Source organism: Passer montanus, unplaced genomic scaffold (assembly GCF_014805655.1).
Source record: "Passer montanus isolate IOZ18808 unplaced genomic scaffold, ASM1480565v1 scaffold6, whole genome shotgun sequence".
NCBI classification, from domain to species: Eukaryota; Metazoa; Chordata; class Aves; order Passeriformes; family Passeridae; genus Passer; species Passer montanus.
The window spans coordinates 238,466-259,389 of record NW_024371037.1 but is presented as its reverse complement, the minus strand read 5'-3'; the positions used below and the strand labels follow the sequence as shown (position 1 = coordinate 259,389).

At 42.8% G+C, this 20,924-nt stretch overlaps 1 protein-coding gene across 7 annotated transcripts in view; it reads left to right on the top strand.

Annotated features, from left to right (window-relative positions):
* Nucleotides 1-20,924, top strand: part of CELSR1 (cadherin EGF LAG seven-pass G-type receptor 1) — a 164,940-nt gene that overhangs the window by 115,082 nt on the left and 28,934 nt on the right. For all 7 annotated transcript variants that reach the window (XM_039726848.1, XM_039726846.1, XM_039726842.1 and 4 more), the window contains exons 6-19: nucleotides 1,746-1,903; nucleotides 2,814-2,977; nucleotides 4,000-4,125; nucleotides 8,740-8,906; nucleotides 9,356-9,541; nucleotides 9,856-9,969; nucleotides 10,577-10,751; nucleotides 11,483-11,624; nucleotides 13,314-13,434; nucleotides 14,482-14,665; nucleotides 15,503-15,604; nucleotides 17,381-17,475; nucleotides 17,818-18,027; nucleotides 20,635-20,818. In XM_039726848.1, coding sequence (XP_039582782.1) covers nucleotides 1,746-1,903; nucleotides 2,814-2,977; nucleotides 4,000-4,125; nucleotides 8,740-8,906; nucleotides 9,356-9,541; nucleotides 9,856-9,969; nucleotides 10,577-10,751; nucleotides 11,483-11,624; nucleotides 13,314-13,434; nucleotides 14,482-14,665; nucleotides 15,503-15,604; nucleotides 17,381-17,475; nucleotides 17,818-18,027; nucleotides 20,635-20,818 — 2,128 coding nt within the window. The remainder of the gene's footprint in view (nucleotides 1-1,745; nucleotides 1,904-2,813; nucleotides 2,978-3,999; nucleotides 4,126-8,739; nucleotides 8,907-9,355; nucleotides 9,542-9,855; nucleotides 9,970-10,576; nucleotides 10,752-11,482; nucleotides 11,625-13,313; nucleotides 13,435-14,481; nucleotides 14,666-15,502; nucleotides 15,605-17,380; nucleotides 17,476-17,817; nucleotides 18,028-20,634; nucleotides 20,819-20,924) is intronic.

The following is a 20,924-nucleotide window of genomic DNA, read 5'->3' as shown; positions in this document are numbered from 1 at the left end:
TAGAGGAAATGGAAAATACTTTCCAACTGGAATTGACACCAGGAAAAGTGTTTTAAATTTTTTTTTATACATTGGGATATTTACCCTTAAAAATAAATCTGTCTCTATACAGAAGATGAAAGTTGCTGTAAGTATGTTAACAAATTTATGTGTCTGTAAGTGAAACAGAAACAATTCATTTATCACCTTACTGCTTCCTTGTCTGCTGTACAAATAAGGAATTTCAGGATGCAGTCATGCAGTACACGTTTTAAAGCAAGTGTACAGCAAGCTACAGATGCCCAGCCATCTTCATTTTCATGTGGATACAACTATTATTGGTTAACACACACAGTAAATATGTTTGGACTTTCAGAGCATCTGGTCAGATCCTGCTGACTTCATTCCTGTGGGGTGTCCCTTTGCAAACCCAGTAGAGTTCAGCTCAGTGCTTCTCTTGTACCCATAATGTCCTCAGAGATCTTGCACCTGTGGTAGATGAAGACCCCTCAGCTCTATATGACCATTAAACATGGGAACAGTTTTCTTACAGGATTTGCTAGTTCTTCACTGAGGCTGCTATGCTTCTGTGTGCACATGCACCTTTTTTAACAGTCATAATGCACTTCTCCACTGGACAAATCTGTCTCTTGAGTTTCTGCACAGAAAACATCATCTCCTGTCAGTCACTCTGGAATCTCATCAGTGACAAAATTAGTGATGATGAAGGATCTGCTTATGGTGGAAGCACAGAAGTTTGATGGCTGGTATTGAATTCCTGGTGGTCCTATAGGAAAGCCTGTCTGTTGGGATCACTGAATCTCCCCACTCAGTAGGTGCTGAAGTGGGGAGAACACCAACTGACAGCAGGTGATGGGCAGAGTGAGCCAGTAGCAGTGGAGGTGTGAAGCTGAGTGTGATAATTCTAGCTTTGTGGCTCATGTTCACCAGGACACATTGTGACTGGGTGGGCAGGAGTTTCCTACTGTCTGGGAGAAGCAGAGGTGAGGAAAAGCCAGAGCTTTTATTGCTGCTCTGAAACATACTTTCCATGCTGCACCTGCATCTGTGTGCCTGCACTGGAGCAAGTTCAGATACATCCATTATTTTTGATTGTCCACCTCCACAGGCCATTGGTCTCTATTCTCCTGTAACTAGAAACTGGGGGCTTCTCAGCTGACCCAGCAGTGGGCAGTGGTTTTTTATGCACTCCATCTTTTAGCTGGAACAAGCTGGTTTCATCTAAGTTCTCTCCCAGTCATTGGACAACCCCTCACTACAGCTTTTATAGAGGCCTGAACTCAGTTTCTGGTATCCTGGACAGAGTGCACCCATCAGAGAAAATGTGATTTAAGCCTTTAATTTAAGCTTCAGTTGTAATAATACATCATTTTAGGGTTTTCATTGCCTGGAGGTGAAGATGTGCCAAATGAGCATAATTTATTAGAATTTACTATGCAGAAGTGGGAAAACACCTGTTTGATGTGATTTGGGCCAAAATGGTTCAGCTGTGGAAAAGACCAAAGCCACTTCTGACCACCCTGTGTATCATACTGGGCATGTTTGGACTCTGACTGAAGTCACCCATCAGGGTTTTTCCTTGCCTAAATGTCATGGGACAACCTCACTTCTGCTGTTTCATTTACATCTTCTGTTTTTGTCCTCTTTGGGGGGTAGTAAGAATTACGTTGTTGAGCTGACTGAACCAGCATTTAAATCCTACGTGTATGTAGCACTGTATGACATGTGGTGTTTACTTTTTGAAGCCAAACATTGGCCGATTAGGAATTCCCCATGGGCCCTCTGGAGAGAAGGTGGCTGTGGTGACTGTGGACGACTGTGACACAGCAGTGGCCGTGCGCTTCGGGAGCCTCATTGGAAACTACACCTGTGCTGCCCAGGGGACTCAGACTGGCTCAAAAAAGTAAGGATTCCCTATATTTGTGTTTTCCACTCATTCTTTTTCCAGTGGAGAGTCAACAGCTTGCAATTAACCACTGAGCACTAAGTGACTAACTGTAAGTTGAAAAACAGATATGACGTAACAAGAAAACGTAACAAAGTTTAGTTTGGGATATGGAATTACTTCCACCATTTAAATTCAGAGTTCTGGCTTAAAAGGAGGGAGAAATAAAGGATGTAAACAAACAACCATTGAAAATGACTGGGTGTGAGAAAAGGTTTCCTGTGAAGAAAGAAAAAAAAGTTGGTACTTTTGAGTTTAAAGAAGAGGCGAACAGCAAGTAACATAGGGGGATATAAAGTAATGAGTGATAGCAGAGAGACCACTGAGAGACACATGGTGCTCTAATATCCCAATAACACTATAAAAACTGGGGCTAATCCAAATGACCAGATGATAACACTTCTCACACAGTGTGGAGTCATTTAGTAGAGCCTACATCCACTAAATGTCATTAAGACTAAGATCTTCAGAGGATTTTAAAAGGGTTGGCACTATATGATAATTAAGTCATTATATAAAAATTTATTGCTTCTCAACCTTGTGCTGAGCAGCATCAGCCAGTCCCTGCATAGCTGGGGTCAGAAAGAAGTGTCCTGTGGCTACACATTATTCTGTAATTTTCATTTTCTTCTGCATACTAGCAACTGTTAGGGACAGGTCCCTGGATTCTATATGGACATGACAGCTCAGAGGTTAAAAGTTAGTGTCCTGGACTGGACACTCCTTTGATTACAAGCTCGGGAAGTGCTCTTGTGGCAGAGGGGCAGAGGGAAGTGAAGCTTAAATGTGCTAATGGAAGCAGTAAGATAAAGAACAAAACCAAACAAACTCTTTGCAAGAAATTATGAGCATTTCTTTGTTTCTTCAGATCTTTGGACCTAACTGGCCCTCTCCTCCTTGGTGGTGTCCCAAACTTGCCTGAGGATTTCCCGGTGCACAACAGGCAGTTCATTGGCTGCATGAGGAACCTCTCCATCGACAGCAAGCCCATCGACATGGCTGGTTTCATTGCCAACAATGGCACTCTGCCAGGTATGGGCAATTAGTGCCCCAAGGGTCAACACCAGGAAGGTCTCTGCCACAGCTGTGCATGGGGCACGGCTCAGGGTGTTGAGGAGGCTGGCACTGTGAGGAACCCCAGGAAGGGGAAGCGTACACAGGGTTCTGGAATGTCCTCCTGTTAGCACTGTTGAGGGGAAAGCAGCTATGGGCCAGGGACTTAAGGTGGTGTATGGCATTGTGCTGCCACTGTGTCTCCAGCCAGACCTCATTTGTTTGAGTAATGTGCAGCCCACACCTGTGCCAGGGAGGCATACAATAGTCCGTGGCACAGGGCATCCTTCCAGGATTCAGCAGCACATCAGAAAGGACTGGGCTTGTTTAGCCTTTCTGCATTGCTGGGAGTTTCAGCCAGGAATTTACTCCTAAATTAATTTCTCCTCTTCTATTTTTAAACTACCTATTAAATGTCATTTTGCTCTGAAAGCCAGTGGGATTTGTTCATGAAAAAGACAGCACTTACCATTGTAATACTTTTTAATAAATTGTATTTGTTCTGTAAATAAAATTCTGCAATCCCCCAAATGTGAAACCTGCTTCATGGAGCAGCCTATTGGAAGTTCTGATTTGATTTCCAGTCCTTGGATCCCTGATCAGGATTAGTTCTGGTGATTAGGCATACAGAATGTTCTCATCATCCTAAAACTGGCTCTTACACAAAAAATGGAAAGTCCCTTCTGTCCATGCTGCTGAAGGTCTGTGTAAGAGCTAAATTGCAGTTCTAAAGTATGTTGCATTGATTGTGGATTAAGGAGGGAGTCCTAGCATATGCCTTTGATAGACAGACTTGTCTTTATGCATTTAACACATGATCAGCTTACATAAACTGCCATCCATATTTTGCTTCACTGACTTCAAAAACATTTTTTTAAACAAAGCAAAAAACACAAACCTATAATAGTCATGTCTTCATCTTTTTGTAAAAACTCAAATACAGTCATTCAGAGCCTTTTTTTATTGAAACCATACAAAGTAATGGTTTTCCTGAATTGCAGGCTGTGCAGCTCAGAGGAACTATTGTGAAACCAACTGGTGCCAGAATGGAGGCACGTGCATCAACAAGTGGAACACCTACATCTGTGAGTGCCCTGTGCGCTACGGAGGGAAGAACTGTGAGCAAGGTAGGCTGCACAGAGCTCTCTGTGCCTCTCATGTGTGCATGTGTCATTGCCATCTCACAGCACCTATGTCCAGCTGTGATGAGTGAGAGTAACAGAAAATTGCAGTTGAGACTGTCACCCATTATCTATTTGAAATAATTTTAGAGTTCCCATGTATAGTAGATGACATACTGTCATGAATAAGAGCAGATTTCATTGATTTACTTACATAAGCAGAGTAGTTCCAAAGAACTTGGCTGTATTTAGTAATTTGTTTATAGTAAAAGTGCCTGATCCTAAGCCCCTTTAAATCAGTGGAAAGAATCCTGCTGACTTTACTGGGCTTTGACTCAAACTGGGGATGAATGTGCTGTTTTAATCACTACTTTTTTGGCAAGAAGGCATTCTCTGCTAAGTAAGAGCACTTTCGGTTTTACTGGATTTCTCTTTGATTGAGCACAATGTGCATATATGTGTAAAACCTGATTACTAAAGGATAAGGAAGGAGCAGCAGGTGAGTTTTATAGGGTGTGAAGAACTTGCAGTCAGTTTTTTCCCCTAGGTGTGAGGAGTCCCATGGGGGTTTGTGCTGTAGGGTGGCTGCTTCTTTGGAGTCTTTCTGGATGCTTCCAGCAAAAATAACGTGCTTCTGCTGGGCCAGGTCTAGGTGGTGGCAATTTCTCTTCCCTTTCCTGAGAAGCAGCAATATTACCTTAAGAGGAGAGGACACATGGTTAAGTTTCTGTCTTGGAGATAAAGGTTTGGAGAGTGAAGAACAGGGAAAAGGAATATGGAGATCTCTTCCTATGCTCCACCTCACACAGAGCCCAGTGCTGTTATTATTGCCCCTAGCCTGGTACCTGCTTTCTGTAGCAGCTCCTCAAATATTTTAAGCTTCCCAGGTTTGTATGAAGATCTGATTTTTCTATGTGTCTTATGTCAAGAATGTTTGAAGCTTCCCAGGTTTGTATGAAGATCTGATTTTTGTATGTGTCTCATGTCAAGAATTTTTTAGTGAAGTTCTTGTATTTTCTTCATGATTGGCTGTTCTCTGTGCTACAAACCCACTCTGATGTATCCTGAGGGGAGTGCCAGGGGCCCAGCTATGGTGTATTCTGTACTGGTGTAAATGGGAGTACTGCTGTCACATGCAAAGACTCTCCTTCCCTCTGTTTTTCAAATGGAAATTCAAAATTTGATCAAATGTTTGTTTTATTTACTATTTTCTTATCCCAAACTCAAGACCAATACACAAAGTTTGGGATTTAGATTATCATCTAGGAGCTGCCCTGTAGCCGTCCCTGGAAACTCATTTTAAATTCAGGTGAAAGAGATGATGGCAGTCACAGCAGCACTGCCTCCCCCCAGTCCCAGCTGTCACCTCTGCCTCCAGCACTGTGCATTCCTGCATGTCCCCTTTGTTAATGAAAAACCCCATGTTCTTGCTGATGTCTCAGTTTGTGGGGTTTTTCTGACAGTTTGAAGGCAGCAGGTTGCTTGGTTTTTTAATGGTATTTGTGGGCCAGTGTCCCTGTGGGAAAATTGCAGGCCAAGAAAGAAACAGAATGTGACCAAAGATTTCAGGAGCCCAAAGTTAAAGTCAGGAGGTAGAGTCAGTCACAGATATGCTGTACTCCTGTCTTTCGAATTTCTTATTTGAATGCTCAGCTATGATCCTAAGAGCATTAGTTATTATTAGGCAGCTATTTTTTTAAAAGTCTTCAATAGAATATTTGCAGTTTTGAGTAGGAGTGCTGCATTTCTTTAATCCCTATGGCGATGCTGGTTCTGCTTCAGGCTAACAGAGGACAAAGACTTTGGCAAGTTATCAATTAACCTTTTTTTCATTTCCTGCTCTTCAAAAACTCTGGGATCTGGTCTACACTAGTGAGGATGGGATGTTTTACCTTCACCACCCTTCTAAAATCTGTTAATTCACCTTCTGCCAGCTCCCCTCTCCCTCTGCTGATATATAGATAAATTTAAGGAAAAATTAGTTTCACCTTTATTGTAATTTAATTCCTTTAAACTATTAGGTGTTGCAATTCTGTGAAGAAGATCTAGCAGCTGTGTCTGACTCACTCTTGGATGGCCAGTGTCATTGCACTGGCCTTGGACTGCACCTAAACATAAGCTTCCACATGTCCAGCACCCACACTGCAGGTGACATCGGTGGGATGTTGGCAGCATGTTTGCCCAGGCCCTCTGTCTCCACAGGGAATGGCCCTCACTTCTTTCTGCTGGCCTGTTGAGTGCAGGACTCTCTTTGGGGTGAACAGAGATACACAGGCAGGGCTCCAAGTGACAAACCCTGAGCCCAGGATCAGTTTGCATGGGGGCAGGGAGTGCTGGGAAGCATGTGGGCCTCTGTGGTGACAGGGGAGGTCAGGTCCCATCTGAGGACAGTGGATGTGCCACCCCCTCCATGGACACTCCTGGTCCAGGCATGAGAAAGGGCTGGGGGGAAGAGGGAGGTCAGAGGGGGCTGACAAATGGGGATATCTATTTAACTAGCAGGGAAAGGTGCACCTGGCCCCAGGGAAGGGAGGGAAGCTGGGAGAAGGTGTGGGAAGGGAATGGTATTTGCAAGTACAGAAAGCCACCACCAGTGAGAAAAGGAAGAAGGTGGCTAATTGCCATGCCAGTCCAGTTCTCCCAGGAGCAAAGGCAAAACGCTTGCAAACAGCATTCCCAGCCTTCAGCAGGTGGGAAACCCGCAAGTTTGCATCCTGCCTCTGCACTCCAGAGACAGATGGGCTCAAAAATCTCAGCAACAGCCCAGAAAACCAGCAGCAAATTTGGAAGTTGAGGTTTATTGTGAAGGTCAGCAGGGTAGAGGAGGAAGGCGAAGGCTGATTTTTGCACAAGTGGAGCAAGAGAAAATAATCCTGCTCAACACTGATGTCCTGGCTGCTTTTACATTGATGTGGTGCAGTGTGGGCTGATGAAGTGTGCCCTGGCCCAGATAGCTAGAAATCAAGCACTGCACTCAACTTTTAAGCAACCTGAGGACATCTGTATCTGGTGACAATCTTTTTTAAAGTTGCCATCTGGTTTTCAAGAGCAGGCTATGCTACAGTTGTTCCACCATATGCCCTCTCTGGCATTTGTGGTGTGACTGCAAAGGTGAGATCACAGGCTGGAGCAGGAGGGAGAAGGGCTGCCCCTTGGGACTGCCTGCCTTTAGCCTGATGTGAGGTGGTTGGGTAAGTGCATCTTAAGGAAGGGGAGGTCAAGTTCCACCTCTGGCTTGATTAGTGGTAGCCCAGTAGTCCCTGACTTTTTGTTTCTCACAAATAGGGAGCTGAAGAGCTTGCAGTTTACTCCAACCCCTGCACTCCACTCCTCATCCCAGCCTTTCCCTTTATAGACACCAGCAAAGCACATATATGAGAATTTGGGGGTTGGCTTCATTCCTCAAAAAAATGCAGCTTCACATCAACTTCTCCCCATTTTCTGGTATGGTGTCATCCCTCAACCTTTTTCTAAGGACTTACATATGCACATAGTACATAGTAACACTTATCCATTTGTATATGCATGATCTCTCCTACTACAAAAAATCCAGAAAGTGTCAGCAGATATGGTAATGTGGAGCAGAAGGGGAAAGACTGTTAAGTCCTGTGATTTCACTGACCAACATGGACTCAGCACATGATGAAATAAAAGGCTGGGTGCTAATTTCTGGTGGCTGTACCCACTCTCTAAGGCCTGCTTCCACTGGCAAAAAGCTGCCATGAACTTCACCAACATGCCCACAAGCAAGGATGTCAGGAAGGGGCTGGCTGTAGATCCACTACAAGGTTCCACACATGGTGGAGGTGTCATGTGAGGTGTTGCAAACAGCACAGATCTCCCATGGCTATATTTGTGCTTCTAATCAGTGGGATCAACTAATCCATGGGACTGTAGCTCCTGGTACCCAGTGTAACAACTTTAGAAGTCCAAGGGGATGGGTGTTCCTCTATTTTCCATTAGCAAAGTGCTTTCTATTGAAGGCTGTCATTGGTGTCACCCTGTAGGAGCTGTGCTTGTGCAGTTAGAGAGGGGGGCAATTTTTCAGCTGTCACCTCATGATATTTAAGGCAGGTGATTTAGGCAGTTCCACATAAACTTTCAAAAGGCTGTGTAGCTGGGACAGCTGAATAACCTGGCCCTGGAGTATTCACAATTCATTCATATTTCCTGTTGCCTCCCAGCCTTTTCCTGTGTTTAATCTGTTAATTAGAAGCAGGTAATCAAGGTTATGTTGAAAACATCTGAAGCAACTGTTGCCCTCATACTTCCTGCTCTGTCCACCCACTCACCAGCAGAACTATATCAGCAGAGATGCTGAGCTTACCTTTCTAGGAACAGCTCTCATGTGGGTAATGCCATAGCAGTGTGGAGGAGCTGCTTTTGAGTACAGGCACCAAGACAAGATGCCTGCCCACAACCAGGGTAGGTTGTGAATTTGCAGTACTATCAACTGCTTCACAGTAACTCCCCTAGACCAGCTCTTCATCCATGGTAGATTGAATATAGCTCAGTAGAAGAGAGCTTCCTTGTGTCATCACTGTGACATAGCATCGTTTTTCCTCTTCACATTTGTCCTGGAGGATAAAAACTGTTTCTCTTGTGTATTTTGATTCACAGCAATGCCTTCTCCTCAGCGTTTCAGTGGTGAGAGCATTATCATTTGGAGTGACCTTGACATTACCATCTCTGTGCCGTGGTACATTGGGCTGATGTTCAGAACCCGGAAAGTCAATGGCATGTTAATGCAAGCCAATGCTGGGGCTGCATCCAAGATCAACATTCAGGTAAAATGTGGCTGCCTTTGGTTAGGAAAGAATTAATACTCCCCCAGCAGTGGCTATGGCCAGATGTACTACACATCTACTACACAGCTTCATCCACCTGCATGTCAATAAAAACATATCATTACTTTAGCCTTTTACAATGATCAAAGATCAAAATATCATTATAAAAATCATTCATTTAAGACTATTTTTCTAATCAGAGGTAATAGTGGGCATTAATATAGATGTAAAAAATGGATCTATTTCTTTGGGGGTTCTTTGCCCATAAGGGAAGTTGGAGTCTGAATATCCAAAACAAGGAGTTTTTGCAAGCATTCCCATCTTTACTCTTTGGGCTTCTTTTCCTTTTGGGTTTTCTTAGGAAATATTATCTTGCCCCCCACCTCCTTCTGCATCAAGTACAAATATGTAGCAAAAAAAGACATGGTTGGTGTTTTTTTCCCCAACAGATACTGAACAACTACGTGCAGTTTGAAGTGTACAGTGGCCTGAGCCAGGTTGCTAGTTTGAAGATGAGCCAGTCACGGGTCAGTGATGGGGAATGGCATCATTTATTAGTAGAGCTGAAGAGTGCAAAAGATGGTAAAGATCTCAAGTACCTTGCTGTCATGTCCTTGGACTATGGGATGTACCAGGTAAGGCAGCATCATAATTGCACAACTGAGCACTGCACAAATGCTTTTAGGAGAAACTAGGATAAAGGACTGTGGACAAGTACTTATGCTCTGAGACATGTTCTGCAGTGATTTATGCTTAATCAATGACATATTTTATTAAGCTTTATGATAAGATGTCTTACAAAGTCTCTAAAAAGACACATTCCAATGTGTGGCTCCTCACTGCTTTGGTATTTTTTATGTAATTGTCAGCTACTGCTTGACTCCATCACAATTCTGTTTCTGTCACAGAGGACAATAGTGCTTCTAATCAGCTGCTGTCTTCCTCACAGAGCACTGTGCAGATTGGAAATCAACTACCTGGATTGAAAATGAAAAGCATCATTGTGGGAGGTGTCTCTGGAGACCAAGTCTCTGTTCAGCAGGGATTTTATGGATGTATGCAGGTATGAAGTTAAAAGTATAGCAATAAATTTTGAACTCATAAGAAAATGCCCAAGTGAAAATGTGGGAGGTTTCTTATTCATCCACCCTCAAACATTTCTGTTTCTTCCATAAAAATTATCTAAGAATCAAAATATTAAAGTCTACCCACTTTGCCAGGTACAAATCTTGTCACATAGGGGACAAACATTTGAAAAAAAAAAATAAAATGAAAAGCATCATTGTGGGAGGTGTCTCTGGAGACCAAGTCTCTGTTCAGCAGGGATTTTATGGATGTATGCAGGTATGAAGTTAAAAGTATAGCAATAAATTTTGAACTCATGAGAAAATGCCCAAGTGAAAATGTGGGAGGTTTCTTATTCATCCACCCTCAAACATTTCTGTTTCCTCCGTAAAAATTATCTAAGAATCAAAATACTAAAGTCTACCCACTTTTCCAGGTACAAATCTTGTCACATAGGGGAAAAACATTTGAAAAAAAAATTGGGTTTGGCTCATCAGGTGATTTCTTTAAAATGTAGCCTCACTGATTGATGAAAATAATGAAACACATAATACTGTACTCTGAAAGGAGACTCTGATTGTAAAATAATTGTCTTTTGTCACCAGGGAGTAAGAATGGGAGAGACATCTACAAACATAGCGACACTCAACATGAAACAGGCTATCAAGATCAACGTAAGGGAGGGCTGTGAAGTGGACAACCCTTGTGATTCCAACCCATGTCCCCAGCACAGCTACTGCAGTGACGACTGGGACAGCTACTCCTGTGTCTGTGACCCAGGTAACCTGCTGCCACTCATACAGGAGCTGGATCACACCTTCAGAGCTCATCAGAAGCAGCACAGCAGCAGCATGCTGGCAAAGTGTTCATCTTCTCACTCTTGCTCTTCCAGTCAGTATTACCCTTCTCAGTCTTACTGTAGCACCCTGGAAGCTGCAGTTCTGGACTAAGAATCCAGGCAATGTATCCACCAAATGTAAGGACAGTCTTTGGTCCAAAAGACTCCTGTGCACCTCCCCTTTTCTTTTTATGTTGTTTTGTGGTTTTTTTGGGTTTTGGTTTTTTGTTTTGTTTTTTTTTTTTTTACTTTCTCAGCCTTTTCTGCTGTTTAATTTCAGTCTCTCACTCTGCATCCTAATCAAAATACTTTGAATGTTTTCTCTGTTTTGGAGCATGTAGCTGGCACATGCTGTCAGCACCCAATACAGTCACCTCCCATACATACAGCAAGAGAATACAAAACTATTTGTAGTACATGCCCCAAATATAAAACAGGGAACCAAAGGCACAAGGGTGCCTCAAGCATGGTAACAGGCTGTCAGAAAGAATGGCTTACTATCATTTTGTTTGAGAGGGAAAAGAGTGCTTCATTTCTGACAGTATCGCAGGGGGAATCTACTGATTATCAAAGATGTGTTATTAATGCATAAGCTTAAGACAGACAGTCTTTTGGAGACATGCAAATCATAAATTACAATGGTTGCTGTAATTTTCTTACCTTGTCTCCCCAGGGTACTTTGGGAGGGACTGTGTTGATGTATGCAACTTGAACCCATGTGAGCATGTCTCCACATGCGTGCACAAACCCAGCTCATCCCACGGCTACACCTGCGAATGTGGACAAAGCTACTATGGACAGTACTGCGAAAGCAAGTAAGAGAATCATTTTGTTCTTGGTTTCTTGATCCTGCCAAGAAGCTCTTCACCTAAGGCAACAGTCCTCCCCCTTCCTGTTCTGCTATGATAAACTTTCCTGTTACTATTTGAGTGGTATGGTATTTTAGGCTCCATTGCCTTTTGGCATTCCTGAGCTCTTCCCAGAAACTAGACATGTTATTCAGGAGCCACTTTGCTTCATCAGCTGCTCAGGGACTCAACCACTTCTGCTGTGTTGCACAGCACTGCATCTCACTGTACTTTGTGGTGGGTTTGGCCTGAGTTTGCTCTGCATCTCCCTTCCAGCTTCTCCAGCACACAGAGCGATGCACCAGTTTGGTGGCCTGTAGCAAGATAGTCTCTCTGCAGTGTAGGTCCAGTCCCTGGGCTGGCAAAGAGCCATCTCTTCTGGACAGTCTGGGGCCTGTCTCTGTTGCTTTGTGGGAGAAACGTGCTGATTCCCTCGTCAGCAGCTTCCTGGTCTCTGATAAGCATTCAGCAACCAGCCTTATCCCAGAGGCGGTGCTTTGATTTACTGTAATATGGGCCATTCATAATGTGCAAATGAAGTGCATTTGTCTGCCCATTTAGGAATGGTTCATGTGATGTTTCCTTCCCTTTGAAAACTGCAAGCTTCTTCCTCTGCCTTTTGTAGTGTGGGCTTGCAAATGTTAGCCGTGCTGTTGCCAGATTTGTCTTTCATTCCCCTGGATTAGCGACACAGAGACATTGTCCCTTGTCATTATCTGATGACATGTGTCAAGTGCAACATTGTGGTTTTCATATTCTAAAGCATAGAAGTACAAACCTACCAATTACCATAAATAAAATTGATATTGGTCTTTAAAACAGACAAAAATGAAAATAGCTTTTCTTTCCTAAAAATGAGCAGCAGGGAGGGGATACTTTGTGCATTACCAGGATCTCAGAGGCCTTGTCCTTCAGGCTATTGCTTGACAAAGACTCCCAGCTATCACAGAATCAGAGTTCTCCTTGCCAGAGCTAGTGCTGGGGTATCTGTGGGATAACCAGCTCAGAGGCACCCAGATGAAATAGTCCCAGTGAGAATGGGGGTTTTCCTTCCACAGGGGTGGCCTTTGGCTTGCTGCTTAGCTTCCAGTGCTGCTGCACTCACTCTGAATCATCGTCTTTGATCCACAGTCCAGATCAAAGCTGCCACCCTGCCCTCTTCCATGTCCCCAGCCATGGGTCCTCTGTCTCTCCTGAGGCAGACCAGGGCTTTTCAGATCTTGTAGTGAACAGTCTGAGAAAGCCAGGTTGGCTGAGAGTAGTGGCTTTCCTTTATAGGATGGGCTTGCAGACAGCTTTGCACCTGAGCTGGTGTCCCTGTGGGCTGGGGCAGGATGGGGATGGGGGGTGGGATGTAGAGTGTTGGGGAGCTCCAAGGCAGTTTGTAGTGGTAGATAAAGCAGGGCACAGGCTCAGAGCTGCCTGCACTTGAAAATACTTAGAAAAAATTTCCCTCTAGGTTTTCATGTCACTGATATTCTATATTTTCTCATATTATACTGTATTTATGTTTATATATGTATTGATTGTTTCTTGAGATACATTACTGTCTGTAAGATGATGCAGTTGACTGCAGATTTGGCCCAAAGCTTTTTTTTCACACTTTTTAAGAGGGAGCTTAAAATAACTTTCTTTCAATTTGATTTTCTTTAATAGGATCGACCTACCATGTCCCAGAGGTTGGTGGGGAAATCCCATCTGTGGCCCATGTAATTGTGAGACTAGTAAAGGGTTTGATTCTGATTGCAATAAGACTAATGGGGAATGCCACTGCAAGGTAAGCAAAACAAACTATTCTTAAGTCAAAATTTCTTTAGTTTAAAAAGAAACTGTACCACTAATAATTACAAGTGAGTATTTGATACAAAGTACACACAGTTGCGCTTTGTATCATATATATATGTATGTGCACAGTGGAGTTAATCATTACCCAAAACATTTTGCTGGCACCACCTTTCTCCAAATCATACTATAGAGCTCTTATCTTGTTTGTGTTTGGAAAACCGAGCTGAGAGGATGAAAGCCTGGCTCTGATCTCTGAAGTGCAGCCTGGTTTATCAGGGGAGATCAGACTGGGGTGCAGAGGAGTGTCAGTGGGGTTTTGTGCATCACAAGTGAGTAACAGCCATGAAACAGCTCGGGCCAGCTGGCTGGAGCTCTCCCCTGTGCTATGGCCAGCAAAAGGCCTGGCAGCTGGAGAGAGCTGCAGGGCTAAATGCTTTCCTCATCTCTGGACAGGCAGGGACAGATGGGGGATATGGGAGGGGAAGCACCTCATCATGAAGGTTTTACAAAGGACTTCTCACAATAGGTTTTAAACTGGCTTGAATGACATCAGAGGAGCTGGGCTTGTGCAGATTGGCGGCTGTGAATCTGACCCCTGCTCCTTCCCGAAATGCCAGCAGGACACACAGCAACTGTTGCATTAAATGGAGTCAGTGGGGTGCCAGCTCCATGCTCTTGTGCAATCCTAATGCCTCAGATCAAACGCATGTACAGAGGAGATTTGAATATGAGATCATTGCGTGCTTGTCACCCTCTACGTGAAACACAAATGCACAGTGCAGGAAGTTTCCTTAGTGGCTCGTTTATGCCATACAAGAGCAGGATTGCAAGGCTGAGAAAACTGTAAATCCTTCAAGAATTATGTTTGGTGGGCACTTGCAACAAGTGCCGGAGCAGTAACGTGGGCCCTGTGGTTCCACTGCAAATGGCAGCACAAACCCTGGGTCTCTGATAACAGTAACGTAACTTTTATCTGTGCTCTGCAAAATGAGCCATTTGGAAGTCCAATACCTCATGTCCATCATTTTTGTTTTTCTAGGCCAATTACTACAGGCCCCAAAGCAGTGACACCTGCTACCCCTGTGACTGCTTCCCATCTGGCTCCCACACGCGTGCCTGCGACATGGAGACGGGACAGTGTCCTTGCAAGCCCGGCGTCATCGGGCGGCAGTGCAACCGCTGCGACAACCCCTTTGCAGAGGTCACCGTCAGGGGCTGTGAAGGTACTTCTGCCCAACCACACTGCCCACACTGCCCAGCCATGCTGCCCAGCCCCGCTGCAGTGCGGGATCAGAGCCATGCAGATGGGGACACTGCGGGGGACAGCCCTGGGGCACTGTGAGCCCAGCAGCCTGGCTCCAGCAGTGGGGGCAAGGGGGGCTGCAGCAGCCTAAACATACACCCCTCCTCCTAGATATGTGCCAGTATGACTCACGGGGGCTGAAGGAATGGGAAAAAGCTCTTATCTCTTTAATTTTTCTCATATGGAAATATAGCCAGCTGAGGTGGAGTAGGGGGAGCAAAAGACTAGCACCAGCTTTTCCTTAAACCTGAGTTCATCTGCCAGTGCAGTGTGGTATTGCTGAGCTGCAGCTGAAGAGGCTGGTGAGAGCCCTCACACCTTTTGCCCACAGAGGCACCGTGCCGTTCACCTCGTGCACTCTGCCTTCCTTCCCCATCTTGCCCATCCTGCCTTTCCTCTCACCCACCCACCCACCCACTGTCCTCCTGTGATCAGCAAAAGCTGCTGCAACAGCAGTGTGTGGGCAAAATGAAAAAAAGGAGAAATGTTTTCCCACAATAAAGGAGCAAGCAGAGATAGGCAGAGCCAAAATCCAGAGCCCCATAATCATCCTGAGCTCTCCTCTGCCTGTACCTGTCTGTCCAGTCTGCTGGGTAAGGAGCAACTGATGGGTTACAGCTTGGAAGGCACTGCAGAGGACAGGTATCCTGACAGGGCTTTGGACTTACAGGAAGGTCCTTCAGGCAGGTTGAAATGTCTCACTGTTGTGATTTTTATCTTGTCAGAAAAATTTCATAATTTCTTTTTCTGCTTTCAGTAATTTATAATGGCTGTCCTAAAGCTTTCGAGGCTGGTATTTGGTGGCCACAGACCAAGTTTGGCCAGCCAGCTGCTGTGCCTTGTCCTAAGGGATCAGTGGGTAAGTTCCCTGGGTAAATAATTACCTTCTTTATCTGCATGCCTCTTTAAAAAAAAGAAAAATACGTACATAGGGAATACCATTCATTCATTAGGTCTAGAGACTGCAGCATAGCTTATATATCATGAGCAGAAAAGTATACCTAGCTGAAATCAAAGACCTGTTAAAATACATTGGAATACTAGCAATGAATAAAGGCAACAGTACAGCAGATGAACACGTATAAAGCACAGAAATTCTCTATTTTCAAAAAAGCAGAGCCAAATCTTCTATTTATCAAGTAATTCTTACACATGTAACTTTCTAGTTTCTAATGACTTATAAGTGTTCTTTAGCCATACATTTCCTCTAGGCAAAGACACAATTAGGAAAATCATATTCCTGATGGCTGCTTTACTAGGGTTGCAGCCTACTAAAGCTAAGAGTTGCAACAAAACTCGCATTTTCCCACACAATATCTTTTCCATAAGGAAAACAGCTAAAAAACACTTTTTGTAAAGCAGATGAGCTATGTTGTATTGTACAACAGGCAAATGACAATCTGCTTTTTCATATATGTCTCTGAAAACATGTATCAGATTTTTGAAAATAGAGTTCCCAATCTTTTCCAAAGGCTGCTCTGTGGGAAATGAAAACTCTGTCTTGGTTCTGGACCTGGTTACTCTCTGCTGTGGGTTCTCCTTAGGCACAGGGAGTTCTAAATAGTTATGTGATTGCTCCAAATATTTCTAGGGGGAGGCCACTGCTTATAGGTGTGCAGAAGATTTGTGGTCAACCTAGTTCCTGTTCTAAAGATTTTAGGAGATAGAATTTTTTTTTTAAGGTGAAGAATATTTTCATGATTAAGCAGTATAAAACTGAATTAAAATGAGTTTTCTGCACTGTTCTTGAAGTGTTTCACCCAAATGTCTCTTCTAGGCAATGTTGCTTATAGTAATAGAACATTCTAAGTACATTTTGCAAATCATTCAAAGTAAGCCTAATAGTAATCAATATTCAGACTAAGAACCTGAGCCATAATTGTATTCACCTAATAATGGAAGAAAAATAATATAATTAGATATAGTAAAATTAATTATAGTTCTTGTTTAGATATTGGTAATTAAATGGCTTAGACATATGCAGTATGTTATGTGCAAATTAACTAGCACAAATGTAAATTTTGAATTAGATTACTTGCAATTCATGGTGAAGGATCCTCAGCCAGGAATTGCATTTTAAAATATTTAACAAATAATTCAAAATATAATAGGCTAAATTAAAAAGTAAGCTGCTCATGGTCCATTTACAAATGTCAAAAAGGCAATTATGCATGTTCATTGAAGTGTTTAGCAAATGCAGTATGCAGATGTGTGGGCATGTGTTGATGTGAAGACAGCATTTGTCCAGGAGGTCTTCCTATGTAGGCTATTGCACAGAAATCTCAGCAGGGATTGGTTTTCAGGAATGTTTACAAAGTACAAAGTCTTTCTCTTTTTTGGTATAGAGAAATTAATGAATTAATTTGAGAACAATCTGGCAGTGAGGCTGAGAGCAGTTGGGCAGAGCTTGGAATTTACCTGACTTTTCTCCAAAGCCTGGCAAAAGCAATTCCTGAAGATAGTAGAGCTTAACTTTTCTCTCACAGGAATTCCCTGTTTGGAAATTGAAATACATGTGTAGCTTTGAGCAACTTAAAAATGTAGGAAATCTGAAAGTCCAGGATAGTGAAATCTGTGAATATTTACCCTGCACAATTCAGAACGTTGTTTGCCATTGATGCTTTGTTTCCGTCAGGAAACGCCGTTCGCCATTGTAACGTTGAGAAGGGCTGGCTGCCTCCCGAGCTTTTCAACTGTACCACCAACACTTTTGTGGATCTAAAAATCATGGTAAGCTGGGTTTCCTCAGTTTTCCCTTTATTTTGTAAATAATGACCAGTTTGGACTCCAGTTTGATATCCCTGCACTCAGTCTTTTGACTACAACTTTGAACAGCCTCATTTTCCCTCAGGACCCTGGTACTTTTCTGGCTCTCAGTTACTTCTGCCATTGAGTTTTCTTGCCAACTCTTTCTCAAGACAAACAAAATTTTGAATTTTGACCGAACAATTCCTGTGTGCCAAAAATCCCTGAACTGTGATTGTCTTTGTAACTAGAATGAAAAAAAAAAAAAAAAAAAAATATATATATATATATAAAATTGGATTTTTTCTCCCTTTTTACCTGATTCAGAATGAGAAGTTACACCACAATGAGACCAAGTTGGATGGAGAGAAAACCATACGGATCGTGAGAGCGCTGCAGAATGCCACCAAGTATACACAGAGCTTGTATGGCAACGACGTGAGGACAGCTTACCAGATAATGATCCAGGTCCTCCAGTATGAGAGCCAGCAGCAAGGGTTTGACTTGGCAGCCACAAGGGATGTGGAATTCAATGAGGTAAGAGAAATACTGTATACTGTGCTGAGCCCTTACAGTTTCCCTTGAAAATTAGGTGGCAGTGGGTAATTAAATTTGTCTTTGACCAAGGTGAAGCTAATATTGTGTAATTGCCTATGTTCCACAAATAAGCCTTTCTTCTCAGATTAGAATGGAAAGTTGGTTATGCATGTGTCTATGCACGCATGTGTATGTGTAATACAAATATAATAGAATGTGCTTTTCTAAAAAATATCATCACAGTCGCAGCCAAAAGCAATATTCCCCATATGAAAAGAAATCATCGAGTTAATGTGTTTTTCATGCCTAAAATAGTTTTGTGTACTGTATTTATTTTTGTTGTAAAACATGCCTAATGTGATCCTGCTCATTTAAATGTGCAGCGAATTAAGTCTGAGCTAGTTACTGACTCTGAAGGTTTCCTCTAATTCAGTTTGAGAATACTTGAGTCATGTACATTGAAAGACATTCCATATCATTGGTATTTTAAGGCACATACTAATATGTGTGCCAGAGAGCTTCTACTCGGAGCATTCATTAAAGTCCCAGTTATTACCAAAGATCTGACCAGGGCTAGAGAACAAGCTGTAGCATCTTCCCTGTCTGGTAAAATATGTAGTTGTGGTGGAAACATGTGAAATTTGGAGCAGTTGCGTGTATTCTGTGGTCTGATTACGTGGAGCCTGGATGAACCACATCAGGCTTGTAGAGCTTTCCTCAGTCCCGTGTGTACAGGGGGTACTGTTCTCCACTCTTGCCCATACTATTACCAAGATCCTGGCCATGGCACAGCACAGAGTCCAAGCTAAAACATCCATTTGCATCTGTGCTAGCAGAGCCCAGAGCTTGGGCACCAGCATGTGGAATGACCCTCCATGGGTCAAGACTGGCGTCTGTGCTGGCCAAAGATCCGTTTGGCTCCCTGAGAAGGTGTGCTACACCCAAGTCACTGCTCACAGTACTCCAGGAGGATGAGGCAGGTCAGGCAGACCTGGAGTGAAACTGAAGAAGCTGTGCAAAGGCAAGCTGCATCAGGAAAAGATGTCCCTGGAGAGTTAGGAGTAGGAAGAAATGCAGCTGAGAAAATTCCTTAGTGTCTCAGGCTGTATAATCAGCAGAGAGTGGAGAACTTCTGAAACATTTTACATTTTAGATGCACCAAGTTTTAAGAGATTCTGTTTTTTCTTTCCTGTGGGCTGTGAAGCAGACCATTCAGATCTTAAAAAGGAACTTCATTTCTAGCATGTTTTGTTAAGTATAAATATGAACAATAAGAAAAAAAAATTGGTTTGGAAACATATGCTTTAATTTATTGTTCTCTGCACTTGGCACTGAACTTCATACAGATGATGTTTTCAAGAACTCCCTAAATATTTTAGGATAGGTCAGGAATTTGAAAACTAATGAGTACAGCTCATGAATAATAGGAGGTAACATCCTAGGCTGAGGAACCACAAGGGGAGAAGGAATTTTTTTTAATAATCCTACGTAAAAGCCTGAAAAATAGATAATAAAAAACCATAAATAATGTTCACAAACACGGAGGAGGCCTGGTACCAAGTACAGTATGTGTCTCCTGCATTCCTGGGATCCATGTTGTGCTTCTCACCCTAGGTAAAGGTGGTCGTATTGGGAGTCTCTTTTAGCTCAGATATGTGCTTCCAGCCTCAAACAGTACAGACAGGATACAGATAGCTCCTTCTAAATGAAGCCTAAATATTTGTCTTGGCTATTTTAGAGCTTGTGGTGATTAATTCCTACTGCCATTTACGCCAATTTTACCTTAGTTAGGAATTAGGTTTTGTTCCAACAACATAGTTCATATGCACACCAAGATTAAAAACTTTTTAGCATCTTTCTCATTTAAGCCATTTAGCACACTCTTTTGGGGTCAATCTCCTTCCACTCAGCCCGAGGGTCCCTTTGCATATTTTTCTAAGAAAGGGCAGAAGAGTCAGGTTCTCAGAAAGAAATGCCCTTTTAATACCATTTGTAAGCAATATAAAAATGGGGAGACAATGACATGATTTAAGTGTTCCTTATGTATTTTCAAGTTTGTCTGTGCAAGTTAATATTCACGCTTAGCATTCTTCACTGCATAAGTTGTCTTCGTTATGTAGGAAACAAAGTAAAAGAAAAAAATAAAGTAAAAGAGGAAGTGATATATATATCCATGGCTTTCTTTTGCTTTGCAACAAAAAAACATTATTTTGATTTATCTGGGGAAGTTCCTTAGTGTACCTGCTAAGAGCAGTGCTTTTCATGCGTCTGATTTCTCAGAAACAAAGAAAACATGGATAGGTTTTCCTCCTGCATCTTTTGCTTGATTTCTTGTCATTAGGGGGAAGAAAATAGGCAGTTCTCTTACAGCCTCCATTTTTGGCTTACTTTACTTGTAAAAATTTTGAAGGGATTTGCTTTACATGACCAAAAAACCTCTGGGTGAGTAACTGGTGTGCGTATTTTTATATGGCTGCAGTAGAACATGCCAGCATTAAATATTTCATTATACACCTGAGGCAGTCAGGCCAATAATTTTCAATACTTCTCACTTGAAACCCAGCTCTGTGTTTACTTCATAATTTAGGCTTGTACTTTATTTCTCAGAATATTATCAAAGTGGGTAGTGCTTTGCTGGACCCCAGCAACAAGGAGCACTGGGAGCAAATTCAGCGAACAGAGGGAGGCACCGCTCACCTGCTCAGGCACTACGAGGAATATTTCAACAATGTGGCCCAGAACATGAAAAAAACCTACATGAGACCTTTTGTCATTGTTGCCAATAACATGAGTGAGTATCTGTGTTGAAAACTGCCATTTTCTGATTCTTAAAAATGTGCTGGACAGAGGTGCTAGTTATTTGTTTTAATAGGACCCACTGAGAAAAACCATTGCAT